At 38.9% G+C, this 14069-nt stretch overlaps 1 protein-coding gene across 11 annotated transcripts in view; it reads left to right on the top strand.

Moving 5' to 3' along the window:
* The window catches only part of ACSL6 (acyl-CoA synthetase long chain family member 6), a 111790-nt gene that overhangs the window by 90957 nt on the left and 6764 nt on the right, over nucleotides 1–14069 (top strand). For all 11 annotated transcript variants that reach the window (XM_084636205.1, XM_084636202.1, XM_084636212.1 and 8 more), the window contains 8 exons: nucleotides 902–1036; nucleotides 3159–3254; nucleotides 4353–4425; nucleotides 6212–6300; nucleotides 8534–8650; nucleotides 10179–10322; nucleotides 11431–11532; nucleotides 12513–12584. In XM_084636205.1, the coding sequence (XP_084492331.1) occupies nucleotides 902–1036; nucleotides 3159–3254; nucleotides 4353–4425; nucleotides 6212–6300; nucleotides 8534–8650; nucleotides 10179–10322; nucleotides 11431–11532; nucleotides 12513–12584 (828 nt within the window). The remainder of the gene's footprint in view (nucleotides 1–901; nucleotides 1037–3158; nucleotides 3255–4352; nucleotides 4426–6211; nucleotides 6301–8533; nucleotides 8651–10178; nucleotides 10323–11430; nucleotides 11533–12512; nucleotides 12585–14069) is intronic.

Below are 14069 nucleotides of genomic sequence, written 5' to 3'. Positions count from 1 at the left end.
CCAGTGATTTCACTGGTACAGGATCTGAGCCCCAGAGTAGCACGTATCAAACTTGGATGTGCTAATGCTTTCTCTACTTTTGAGCCTGTGCTGGAGCTTGGTCCTCACTCGCTGCTGGCAGTGACAGGAGAGATATAATGAGCATTCTTAAAAGGGCTTAAATATTTCATGGTCTAGGCTAGCTTTGTGGCTAAAAATCCTTCATACTAAGAGACGGTCATCTGAGAACTCCATGGAAGGTATTTAAGAGGATAGCATATTTTGTAGCCATGTTCAATATGTGTAGAGTTTTTATCCTAAAAGTAAGAGATGGATCTAAAGGCACAAACTACTGATTTAAGCTTTCTGCAAGTTCAGGTCTGTTTGGATCTGCAGTTCTGGTTCCTCATTATCAAGATGGATATGAGGGGGTACTGATATGGAGATCCGGTTCTGGTTGCTCTCTGATAAAACATAAAGATAAAACATAAAGGCCATCATCACCTCAACAAATAACAATATGTGTGCTTGGTGCCAAATATTCTCATTCAAGTTGCTCAACCCTAGAACTGTATCATAGTTTCACCTAATGGTTGCATATAATAGAAATCATAAAGAAACACTGATCATATAAATGTAGTCAATGCCTCTATTCTCTTGATTTCTCCCCTCTTTTGTCTAAGGGAAAAGTAAGTATATTTCAGAATAGATTGCAACAAAACATAATTTGTACACCTACAACTGCAGTGTAGTAGTCTTAATGATACAGCTGGCATAACGGTAACTTCATTGACATCAGTAGAGTGGTGTCTGCTTTGCCCAGTGGTAAATCTGATTCTGTGACTGTTATCATAAAGATATTAATACACCCTGTTTTCTTTCTTAGCTGTGTAATCTTTCATGCCATCCTGCATTCTCTTAGATCTTTAGCCAAGCAAATACTCCATTGAAACGTTGGCTTCTGGAATTTGCTGCAGAACGTAAAAAGGCTGAAGTCCAAAGTGGAATCATTAGAAATGACAGTTTATGGGATAAACTATTTTTTAATAAAATCCAGGTAAGAACTTGGGAAAAGTGACTGTATAGCTGTTGCTCAAGAAAATAGATGGAATGAAAAATTGCAGTTTTCTACTAGTAGTTTAAAATCAGTGAAGTCAGCTTGGCTGATTTAGAAACAGTGGAATTGAAAAAAAGGAACCTAGAGAGGAGAGAGCACCATTTTTGTTTCTCTTTTAATAGAGGCATTTGTTTACTCTGCTTATTTTTGCTATTCACTTTGGGTATTTGGGTGCAATCCATCCCTATGCGGAGGGTCAGCACAAGGTGTAGGCATCACTGAAGTATTGCTTAAGCGCTGTTTTATGGCCTTAAGGGGTGCATAACATGAAATCTAAGATGGTGAAGAGGCAGCAGAACACTTCGCTTTTTCATGTAAAATCTCAGGAATCTGAGCACATTTTTATGTATTTTTAGGTATCGGCATAAGGGCCTCTGCTCCACAGAAATTAAGTCAGCAGAGAATTTCACCCAGAAGTTTAGCTTTATATTGAAATTCAATATATACTTCATATATCTAAATGCCCTAGGTGGGCCACTATAAAACAATGAATAAAATACTGGGCATGAAAGAAGGAATGGCACAAAAATGAGGTTAACAAACTTATTTTCTTTGGGGCTTCCTGCCTCCTTAATCATCCAGCCTCTCTCAGGTTTACAGGGTCTTGCTCCTGTGAATTCGGTCTATTAATGAGATAGAATTGTGTTTTTTCCATTGAACCCCAGCAGCAAGTACTATATGTATTTGTGGCAATACTCTGGCTCCTCACCAGCCAAGCTGAAATAAAAGAAAGGTGGAGGGGAAGTTAAAAAGAGAAAGGGGGCGGGGGGAAGTATTTTTGCTGAAGACATTTAGGCCTGTTCCAAAGTCCACTGAAAGGTTCCCATTGATTTCAGTAGCTTTTGGATTAGGGCCTTAGTCAGTACATATCCCAAACCATTTTTTCCCCTAAGAAAAAGCATACAAGGCCATAAAGGAAAGCCTGTGCATTTAACATGCAATTGAACAAGAGGGAAAGGAAAACAGAATATCTGAGGGCCTGTTGGGTGCAATCTGAACAGTCCTGCTATTTGCCACAGGGTCCCACAGTAAAGCATTCCTAGGTCAGCTAAATCACTGATATGCTGTATCACTCCAGCAAGCTCTGGTTTAATTAATTTTCTTAATTGGATGACTTATCCCATGACATGTCACTTTATGTTTAGCCAGCGAAACTGATCGCTCCTTTCATTTGTGAACTGCTCACCCACAGTCTGCAAAGATAAGAGTTCAAATGATGCAGATGAGGCATTTGTCCTTCACAGATGTAAGGCAAATCAGGCTCCGCATTGATTCGGGATCTGTGACCGTGACCTTCTAACCTCAAAGTCTAAAAATTACAAGAAATTCTTTGTCTTCCTTTTTTTGACTTACAGCATAGCTGAAAAGTGACAAAGGGGTTGATGTGATATCATCTACACTACACATACTTGAAGGACATCAACATTAAAAAGCAGACAGAATTGTTTGGGTTGTTCAGGGAGGAATTACCAAAACAATGGGATGAAAATGAGCAAAAAAAGAATGGAGGCAGTACATTAGGGTGGGGTTTTGTTGTTTTTTTTTTTGGTCCTAACCATGAAGTCATATAGAGCCAGATGGATTCATGCCTGCCTCAGCACAGAAGGATGGACTAGATGACTTCTTGAGGTCCCTTCCAGCCCTACATTTCTATGATTCTATGCAGGCACACCCTTGCATCTGTGCCAGGCAGTGTTGACTTCGAAGGGGCTCTATTTGGGCAGAAAGGTCTGCCCTTGCAGAGTCAATTGCAGGACTGGAATCTAAGACTGTAATAATCTTGAGGAAAACTATGGAATCCCCATTCTTTATATGAACAGCAACGAGCCAAAGCACATGGACTTTTTGTTCTGTTTGTACAATGTTTAGTACAATGGGTTCCTGGTCCATGATGTGGCTCCTAGGCACTATGGTGGTGATTATAATATTCCGTGTCAGAAGGGTTGTTTCTTTTGGGGTACTTCCAGTTATATGCAGTTAGTGCTTTTTCTTTCAATATTTGACTGAAGGTGTATGCTCATATGGGAGGCTAAGAGTTTTATTTTCTCTTATTATCTAACAGGCAAGCCTTGGTGGGTGTGTTAGGATGATTATAACGGGAGCTGCCCCTGCTTCTCCAACTGTTCTGGGGTTCCTTCGGGCAGCACTTGGATGTCAGGTACACTTCACCTATGCAGTTATTCAGACGCACTGTTGTACTAGCTCTTCAAGTTGTTAAGAAATCAAGGGAAACGTATATTTAAAATAACATTTACCAACACAAACCACAATAGAAATTGTATATTTCTGATGGTCAAAGATATAAATAGTAAGAATGGGCTCCAACCACATAGGTCAGACACGGCTCCAAACTCTCCCAAAGTTGAGAGGAGTTTGGATCCAGGACTTTCAGTTCTTTATAGCGAGAGACAGCCAGTGACAAAGTTCGGATCTGGAAGCAAATTCAGGAATATTTGGATCTAAGGTTTGCATCCATATCTAGAGGGGGGGGGAAAGATCAGCGGCAATAAGATGGTGGAACTTGTCAATTTTCAAAAGTCACACTGATTAAGAACTAGCATAATACTTTGGAGATGCCTATTTCCTGGGCACTGAAAACCAGACACATACTGAAGGGACCTGTCTAGTGTCCTGGGAAGATGGTGTGGGCCAAACCACTTACTGCAGAATCCAAGGAGTCTGAGAACACATAGCTTGCCTGGTACTAGAATTCTGCTCAGGTGGTTAGCAAAGCAAGTGGCCTTTAGAAGGAAGTGGCAAACAAGCCCTACCCTTCTCAGATGCCTGAAGCTTGCCAGAAAAAAAGTTTCCAAAAAGACAGTCTTCAAAACTGTATTTCATATTAGTGCAAAGAATCTGGTTTCTCTCACAGAGGTACATACTACTTTATTCAAGCAACTGCTATCAGTACAACTGTCCTCTCTTCCCACTATTTTCAGATTCTTACAGTGATGTTCATTCAGAATAATTCCTAACAATGTTTCCCATACAATGAAGACCAGAGCAACTTTCCTTGTCAGTCCGTACACTGTATATAGTGTAGTTGTAGCCACGTCGCTCCCAGGATATTAGAGTGACAGGTGGGAGAGGAGGTAATATCTAAATATTACCTCACCCAGCTTGTCTCTCTAATCAACATACTGCATTGTGGTTCACATTCACAGCATTGTGCAACAAGAAGGAAACTGAACAATGTTCAAATCATATGTAAGTATTAATCTGTCAACAGACTCAAAGCTATATATCTCTTTGTCAGATTTATGAAGGTTACGGTCAAACAGAGTGCACAGCAGGATGTACCTTTACCACTCCAGGTGACTGGACTTCAGGTAAAAATGACGGTCTCTCCAAAGAAAGGACAGAATTGTTAGTGCAGGGGTTCTCAGACTTTTGTACAGATGACCCCTTACACATAGCAAGCCTCTGAGTGTGACCCCCCTCTTATAAATTAAAAACACTTTTTTATATATTTAACACCATTATAAATGCTGGAGGCAAAGCGGGGTTTGGGGTGGGGGCTGACAACTTGTGACCCCCCATATAATAACCTTGCAACCCTCTGAGAGGTCCTGACCACCAGTTTGAGAACCCCTGTGTTAGTGTATTTGGAACACTTTTAGGGGGCTGTAATACCTATAGGATACTATTCAACACTTTATCATTGTGCTGAGTAATTTGGGTGAATTCAGTATTTATGAAAGTGAGGTATTAATAGCACTAGCCAAAGAAAGGTAGAATTTGATCAGATGCTCTGCAAGTTTTGCTAGAGAGATCTAGAACTATGCCTTGGTCTTGATCTGCAAAAATCCCCTGTCCTTTCCACTTCGGGCCTGCCTTGGGCAGAGACTACTAGTGCTATTGAATTGTGTTTGTTAGATGTAATACTGGAACAAAGATTAGGCTAACAAATTCATATTCACTTGTCACCAAAATCAGGCTTTGAGCACAGATCCAATGCCAGATAATGGGGGGGGGGGGAAAAAGAGGATGCTTAGAGGTTTACGGTTAGTCTGGTTTAAGGATTCTAGGCTATTACACTTTCAAACCTTTGGGATCTTATGATGGTTAATATAATCAGATGAAAACTTCAATCAGCACCCAGCATGTAGTCAGTGTTCAGCAAATCTTAAATAATAAGAGTACTGCAGTATTAATTATTAATATTTATAGAATGGCTTTGGAACAGGTATGATCAAATTCATTCAAATGAATACCTGCACAACAATTGGACATAGTTTATTAGTCCCATTAATAATCTAAAAACCTCCCTTTTCAACACTAATTTTCTGTGATTGGAGTAGAGCACACAATATGATTTCCAGTACAGATTGCTGTATATCAGCTTGTTTTCTACACAGCAGAAAAGGCCAATTACCTGTTATGAGATGTATAAATTTTTCCAGTTATACTTTCACTATGTTTGTCTCACACTGTCTTCATTTTGGTGCCCTACCCAGCACATAATTACTGAACACACATTCACAAATATATATTAAGGACTGGAGCCTCACTTTGTTAAATCTGCTGGTCCTAAGCAGACTTAAACCTGGGCAGATCTGTGAAGGAGTCCCCTATTGTGGTCAAAACCCTGGGTGGCAGAGAACCAGTGTACCTTGCCCTTCAGAGTGACCATTCTTTGGGGTGGGCCAGAACACCTTTGTGCTCCTATGATCTTTGTCTACCAGAACATTCCATTTTGGTCATTGACAGCTAGCATAATTTAGAGTAGCTTAAGCCGTTATAGTTTACTTTGGAGAAATTGGAAAAAGGTTGAATTTAAAGCCATTGTAACTCAAAGCCTTTGACTTTTCTAGATGATGCACAAAACAGAACTTTGGGCTCTGTTATTAACAAGTTACTCTGAGTTAAGTCTTTAAAAGAGGGGTTGATTTAATTTCCTGTTGGTCAGAGGAAGATGGTAAGGCAAAAGGGTCCTGTATTGTTACACTGAAAAATAGGAATCCTATCCAGACAGGTTAAAGGATTCTGCACACAGACACATATGCTTCAAGAACACTGAACTTCAGGAAGTTCAGCTAGAAATGGGTGATGTGCTAATAATAATCTAATGAGTGCCATTTTTAGAAAGAAATGACAAATAACTTTAATTTGCAGGTCACGTAGGAGCTCCTCTGCCCTGCAATTTAATCAAACTGATGGATGTGGAAGAGATGAATTATTTTGCTTTGAAAGGAGAAGGAGAGGTATCATCTCAAACATTATATACAGCTCCTCGGTAGTTAATTCTTTGAGGCAGGCTGTCATAAAAAATCTGTGAGCCATTTGTTACTACTTGTATCTGAGAATCCTTTTTAAGTGCCCCTTGTCATAGATGTGTTCTATACTCCAGTTGAGAAATGAAAGGAAAAAAGCAGAACAGATGAACCGGTCAGGCAGCAGTAGAGCATCATAATGTTAATTACAAATACAAGGGTATTACAGAACCTCCAGCAAGTGCTACAGCTAATTATTTTTGAAGGGGCTGAGGGTTTCACACAGGCAGACCCTTACACTCACACAGAATCCCATTGACTCCAATGGGATCCCATAGAGGCATAAGGGTTCACCTAAGTGGAGCCCTTCACAAGATTAGGGCCTCGTTATATAAGGATCAACTCATCCAGTCCTCATGCATCCCTAGTACAGTGAAAACTTTTATTGAAATAAACAATGAAGTCAATAGGACTTTCCTCTGAGTAAGAACAGCATTAGGATTGTAAGACTTGGCTCTACATGTTTAAGGTCCCAATTCAGCAAAGCATTTAACCTCATGCTTCACTTTAAGTATGTGTTTAAGTCCCATTAAAGTTAAGCATATGCTTATGTAGTTTGCAGAATAGGGATGGCTTGTTGAATCAAGGCCTAGGTTCTGGTCCTGGTAGATACTGACTGCTATCCTGTCCCACTGAGGGCTTTCAGCAGCTTGCAATAGGCACGCAGGACTTTGTGGGATCAAGCTTAGTTATTTTTATACTGCACTGGAACTAATTTATGTACTTTTTAACCTAACTATTTTTCTTTTTTCCATTTATATTTTCAAATTCAATGAAAGGCCATTGATTCACAGAATAAAATCAAAGCTGAGGATTATATTTAAATTTTCCCTTTAATGTCAATGGTTGTCAGCCCATTTCATAACCTATAATATCACGCAGGCTACGTTAAAGAGAAATAGTGTAATTTCATATTATCCCAGAGTTCTGCATTTCTAGTTTTCCTTCAGCAACAAAATCCCAGCACACTGCAATTTACTGGCGAGTGCTTAATACCATAGAATGGGGATCTGGTAGCATGGATCCTTGCACCCTTGCAGAGTCCCACTGATTTGTAGTAGGACTCTTTGCAGTCATATGCAGTTGTCCTAGTGGATCCCAACGCAGGACTGAGGCCTAAATTAGCAGCTGAAGTCTCACAAAGAATAAACCCGTTAATACTTTTAATGCTCATGAAAACTCTTCAGCTAATGAGGACTCCTTAGGCTCCAGAGGTAAAGGGTTCATATTTTAGGACAAGTCCTAAGTTCTGTTCCCAATGCCCCATATGTACAGTTTAGCTCACAAACTTGGTGGGTGAAATCCCATCCCCACTGAAGTGAATGGTAATACTCCCATTGACTTCAGTGGGGCCAAGATTTCATCCAGCATCTGGATGTACAGTGTGCAGTGATATGATTCACCACAGAGTACTCTATACTCCCTAATTATGTTCACAGCTTACCCTGAAAGCTTTGACACTTTATTCTTGCTAGTGCATTTAGGTTTTAACTAGAGGTGAGCAAAATGTTCACAACAACATTCAAAATGTTCAAAATCTAAGAGTTTTCCTATTTCACTGTAAATGCAAAATATGGACCAATTTTTAGTGCAAAATATCAGCACTAAAGCTAGGTTTCAGAGTAACAGCCGTGTTAGTCTGTATTCGCAAAAAGAAAAGGAGTACTTGTGGCACCTTAGAGACTAACCAATTTATCTGAGCATGAGCTTTCGTGAGCTACAGCGAAAGCTCATGCTCAAATAAATTGGTTAGTCTCTAAGGTGCCACAAGTACTCCTTTTCTTTTAGCACTAAAGCTAGTTCATTTTTAGTAACAATGATCACATTTTTCCGCAAAATTGTTGTCTTTGTAAAAAATATGAGGAAGGTTGTGATATCACATGCATTTGCAGTCAGTTTTTCTGTTCTCATGAAATATTGTCAAAAGACAATTTTGGGGCTGAGAAAAACAAACAAGAAAAGTCCAGAAAATTTCGGACACAAATAGACTGCAGTTCTGCACAGTCTTGTTTTCCTGCTTTACACCTACATTAGTTTAAAAAATAGGGTGGGTGGTAGCATAATTTGAAATATTTTATTTTGTTGGAGCACTCATATGGGAAAGAATCCACACAATTCCATACAAAAGCGCGAGACTTTGTCAGCAACCAGGTCTCTTTTGCAGATATGTGTGAAAGGACCCAATGTTTTCAAAGGTTATCTAAAAGATGACGAGAAGACAGCTGAAGCGCTGGATAAAGAAGGCTGGCTTCATACTGGAGACATTGGGAAATGGTTACCTGTATGTACTGATCAGATTCTCAGTTCTTTTGTAAATTGTATATTCCTATGTAAATTCTAAGGTAGTACTCTTGTATTTTCAAGCAAATCTTTGTCTGACAGTTTTTTGTGGAATAACCCTATGTCAATCACCAGGAGTTGGTGCGTCCTCAGAGTCAAGTCCATGCACCTTGGCCCCAGTTACAGGTCTGCTTCAGGCCTCAGCATTCCAGGTTTTAAGCAAAGCATAAAGAAAAGTTTCTGTGATATCTCATTAGTTCATGTAAGGTATCAAGCAGATTTGCCTCTCCCCAGAGGCTATTTTAATATCCAAAGCCAATCACTCCATCTTTAATTAATCTTTGGAAGAGATGACACTTTGGTAGAGATGACAATCTACCCTCTGCTTGACAGAGGTCAGTTCAACTGCTTCTGAAATCGAGCCACCTCTACAGTGGCATTCTGAAATCAACTCACTTGTTTAAAGACCAAACAGCTTGATTTTTTTTTTTTTTTAGAAGTACTGAATGCTCTCAAATACCATTCAAGTCCATGAGAACGGCAGGTTCTCAGCACTTTTGAAAATAAAGTTACTGCTTTCTGCGATTTTTTTTCATATTTAAATTCTAATAGTATTTGATAAAGACTCTGTCTAAACAGCAACATCTGCACTAAAGAATAATTTTTAAAAATTATCAGGTGAAAAAAGTATCCTACCCAGAACAAGAGGTGGGAGGACAAACTCAAAACAAAACTGGGAAACTTCTGAATACCAAAGCATTTTCATTATCTTTTGAGTTCTTTAAACACCATTATTCTGGACCCTGCATATAAATGCAGGCGCACAGAGCACTTTTTCAGACTGAAAAGTGAGGGGAGAAAAGACTTTCTTTTCTCCGCCCCAATGAAATTTCTTATTTTCTTCTGTCTTTCAGAAGAAAGACAATGTATATCAAAAACTTGCTGGTTTCAATGTATAAATGGGCATTTGGCAGAAATGTCACAAAAAGCAAAATTTCTGGGCAGCATGATGGCCTGGGACAAAATGACAAATGTGGTCATGAAGTATTTTTTGGTATTTTTAAACAGTTCTGACTACCAGAATAGCACTTTCCTTCCCTGTGTGATGACGGTTGAGTTTATAATGGAAGTTTGGACTTACCCTTAAAAAGACTCCATCATGGCTGATGGGCTGAAAATACAACCTGTGTTTAAGAGACTATATTTATCAAAAATGTCCTCCTGATCCTGAAAATCTCTTGTCCAAGTGAGGGCTGGAAGACTGATTAAATTCAACCTTTTCTGCTGGGCAGTTCACCACCAATAAACCCATAGTAGGGCCAGTTTCCTGGGTTCAGACACTCTTGCTCTGATCTTTGCTCTGCCTGGATGGTCCAGTCTTGCTGGTAGACAGGGGATTGTGCACCTCCTCCCAGTTTTATTGTTAGCTTTTTAATGAAATGTAGAGTCAAGTGCAAAAAATACATTGTTTACTGGGCCTGTATATTCAAATAACCATTTTGGTAACCATTATCTCTCTTTCCCAACAGAATGGGACACTTAAAATTATTGATCGGAAAAAGCATATATTTAAACTTGCTCAGGGAGAATATATTGCACCTGAAAAGATTGAGAATATCTACATCCGCAGTGAGCCTATTGCCCAGATATATGTGCATGGAGACAGTTTACAGGTAAAATGTAACACTTCAAAATAATTTTAGAGCCAGACCCTCTGCTTGACAGGTTCTGCACCTGGCACCAAGGGGTCAGTAAAGGTGACCTTTCTATCCCTCACCATCCTCCTCCCCAACTCTGGAATGGGCTCAAAGCTAGTTAGGCCCCCAACCACTCGAATGACTATACACAGCTTGGGGAATGGGCGACAATCTAGCCTCTAAAGCTACCTCATTTTCCTCCTTCAAATCCCTCCTTAAAACTCTCCTGTGCCATGAGGCCTACAAATAACTTGACAAAGGTCAGGCTGCTGGGGTGCTGAGCCTACTGGCATCAACTTTTAGAAATAGAGGACAGCAGAGAACATGCTAGAGCTGCACTTTAATTCACAAGTGCAGGACCCTTCATCACTTAAGTCCTGCATAGTACCTGCATGTGAGAGATCTGTCTGCCAAGTGCTTACGCAGGTGGGCAGAACTATTCTCTGTATTAAAACAGAATAGTTAGGGGCATGTTTTCAAAAGGGGCTTCTGAAATTCTGCCCACAAAATTCTGCTCGCTAAAGCTTTGTGTGTGGAAAAACTTGCTTTTGTGCACACATTGGAGATAGCTGCGTGTGTAAGCATCCAGTTTACATATGCAACGGCTGGTGTTTTTACATACCAACAGGTACAATTTCAGACACTGTAACAACTAACCTTTACCCACCGATCATGCCCTTGAGCCAAATACATATTTCTCTTTGACATCAATATGATTTCCCCGGATGGTCAGAGATCCATGAATGGAATAGTAATAAACAAAATGGACCAAGTTCTGCTCTCACTTACACCAGCGTAAAAGCAAAGTAACTTTGGCTCAGATTCTGCAATTTGAATTCTACTCTGCACTGAAGCTAACAATGTATTATATTTTTTCTGGCAAATATATTAACTGTCACTTTAGGGCTCTTTTATCTGAGGAGAAGAAATGTTCATCATAAATACTTCATCATGAAATTTAGCCAAATACAGTGCTGCATTGAAATGATTAAACCCGGCAAACCAAGATTATTTATGTCCTGGAATATTATATTTTAAATATGGTTCTTTCCTCAGCTGATACATTTTTTTTTTTCTGATGCAGGCCTTCTTGGTGGGAATTGTTGTACCTGATTCTGAAGTCATGCCAGGCTGGGCAAAGAAAAGAGGGTTTGAGGGAACATATGCAGAGCTCTGTAAAAATACGGTGTGTCCTTAAAAATACATATGTGTGTGCGTTTAATTAACAGTGATCTGTAAGATGCAGCACTAGGAAACGATAGCACTGAAATAAAGGTATGCTCACATAAAAGAGAATAGGCAAACCAAGCCCTTAAGCTCCTTAACATCGTTCTTATTTAGTAGCACTACTAATGGCACTTTCCAAATATGTAAGAAGACAAGGTCTTCAGTGATCTTACACCTGCATATTCCACTTTTTTCCCCTCAAGCACTGAGCATCACCTGCTGTCATAGACAGAATACTGAACTAGATGGATCATTTGTCTGTGTCATTATGACCATTCTTCTGAATGTTTCTGTGAATACATATCATACGGTTCTTTTTTATGCAATCTCTTTTTAGACTCGTATGAAAGGTAACACTTCTTTCCTATTAATGTTTAACTCAGCTAAAAAATTCAAAGTAGTTGTTATAAATAATGGCAAGATGCAAAGTTTTTAAGTGAAAATATTCTACGTTGGTGGCTAAAGTGAGGCACTTATATTCATATTTAGGCACCTTAATAAGCAGAATGGTTTTTAAGAAGTATTGAGCACCAACTAGAGTCATGAAACATAGATGATTTAAGCCACAATCCATTTACACACGCACTTAACTTTAAAAGCACATGAATACCACTGAAGTCAATGGGACTATTCGGGCACTTAAGAGTTTGAAGGATTAAGGCTTTAAATGTCTATCCTCAACCAAAGTTTGAAAACGTTAGCCTTACATTTTCTGCTGTATAAAAATATTATCACATTATTTATTTATAAAGCATTCATACGTTTTCTATTTATAAAGGAATTTCTTTTAAAGCAACATTTGCTAATTAATGTATGAACTGCCAGAATCAACAGTGTATTTGTGCTTTGATCAGTAAACTTTATTTTCCTGCTGAATAATATCATTGGATGTAAAGATGTCTCTTGAAGGGTAATGGAAAACTATGTGTTCTAACCCAGGAGCTGACACAAGCAATAATGGAAGATATGGTGCGGCTAGGGAAGGAAGGTGGACTTCATTCTTTTGAGCAGGTATGATAACATTATTCCCTATGGTCAGAAAACTTGACCCTTTATGATGAATAGGCAGTTGTTAGTATGCATCATATAAAGCCTAAATGTCAGATTATGTTGTGTCTGTAAGTAATTATAGCTTGCATTTGTGTATTTCTTAAACTCTTTAGCCCCTAAGAATGCATGAATATTGCCACAAAGGTCCACAGTAATAAAAGCCTCATTATTATTTTGATGGTTCTATGCAGGAATTTTGTGAAAGCACCACTATGCCACTGACAAATTATTTTTGTCATTTTTGATTAAATAAGGACTATAGTCCCTGATCCTGTTTTCTGCACACAGCAGGAGTCAGAGTAGATTCAGTGGGAGTTATGGGTGCATAGGGAATACAAGAGCAGGCCCTATATAATCCCTGATATAATCACCAGAGGTCAAGAGGTATTTTTAGGAGCCTGATCCTACTCCCATTGAAAGCAATGTGGCAAAGTAGGATCAGGTTTACAGTACCATTCATGTAACTGACCTAGAAAATACAGCTGCTCTGCTTATTTTCAGTGCATGCACTAATCCTTTTCTAAGGCTTGCCTAAATATTTTGTGCAACAGACTTACAAACGTTCAAACAGGAAAATTCTGAAACTGATGCAGTATTTCATGGTAGCAATAATATAGATCAAAACACATAAAAAGGCTAACATCAAATGTTTCTTTAAAAGTTAATGTTTTATTGCATATCTGTTATTAAAATATTAATATAAAAGTGAATATCTAAGACATTATTTAAATATCACTAGTAAGCTTCATTTATTTGTCTGTTTTTGCTTGAGAAGTCCAGTGAAAATCCACTGTGTTAAAGAGTTTGCAGAAGCTCCTGAAACCTTAAATCTCTTTGTCTCCATTTTTCTGACAGTTCCATAACTGATAAAAGAAATTCCACATGGAGCATGGATCATAATACATGAAATTGGCTGTCTAGTAATTACCTGGGTTGTTCCTGCCCTAATCTTCACACTATGAATACCCTTAACACAACAGTTCTACTGACATGCATTAAATAAACTGTGAGGTTATGAGATGAACTCTGCTGCAATGCTAAAAAATATAGAAAGAAACCATATGAAATGGAAATACAGTACCTGAATGTATTGCAGTTCAAAAACAAGGGTCTATTGTGTAGAGCCTCATATGTAGAGCAGTATGTGATTGTTATGACCTAACATTGGGCCAGATTATCTCACCAGTATGGACCATACAGAGATGTCCCACTGCACAGGTCCACCTTTCCCATAGATGGAGTTGTGTGAAATTTTTCAGACAAGTAGTTTATTTGCCAAAAAATGTAGTTTCAATCAACCCAAAACTATTCACTATTTGACCCCTCTGCCTAGTGTGGAGAAGGGATTTAAATTTGGGTCTCGGAGATTACTCCAGTCATTGGGCAGTGGGATGTTCTGGGGCAGGTCTTTCTCAGACTCTCCTATTTAAGCTATTCCACTGAGTA

This window comes from Lepidochelys olivacea (genome assembly GCF_965140295.1).
Source record: "Lepidochelys olivacea isolate rLepOli2 genome assembly, chromosome: 8".
Classification (NCBI taxonomy): domain Eukaryota; kingdom Metazoa; phylum Chordata; order Testudines; family Cheloniidae; genus Lepidochelys; species Lepidochelys olivacea.
Note: the sequence above shows the minus strand (reverse complement) of the source record. Positions and strands in the feature narration are given on the sequence as shown.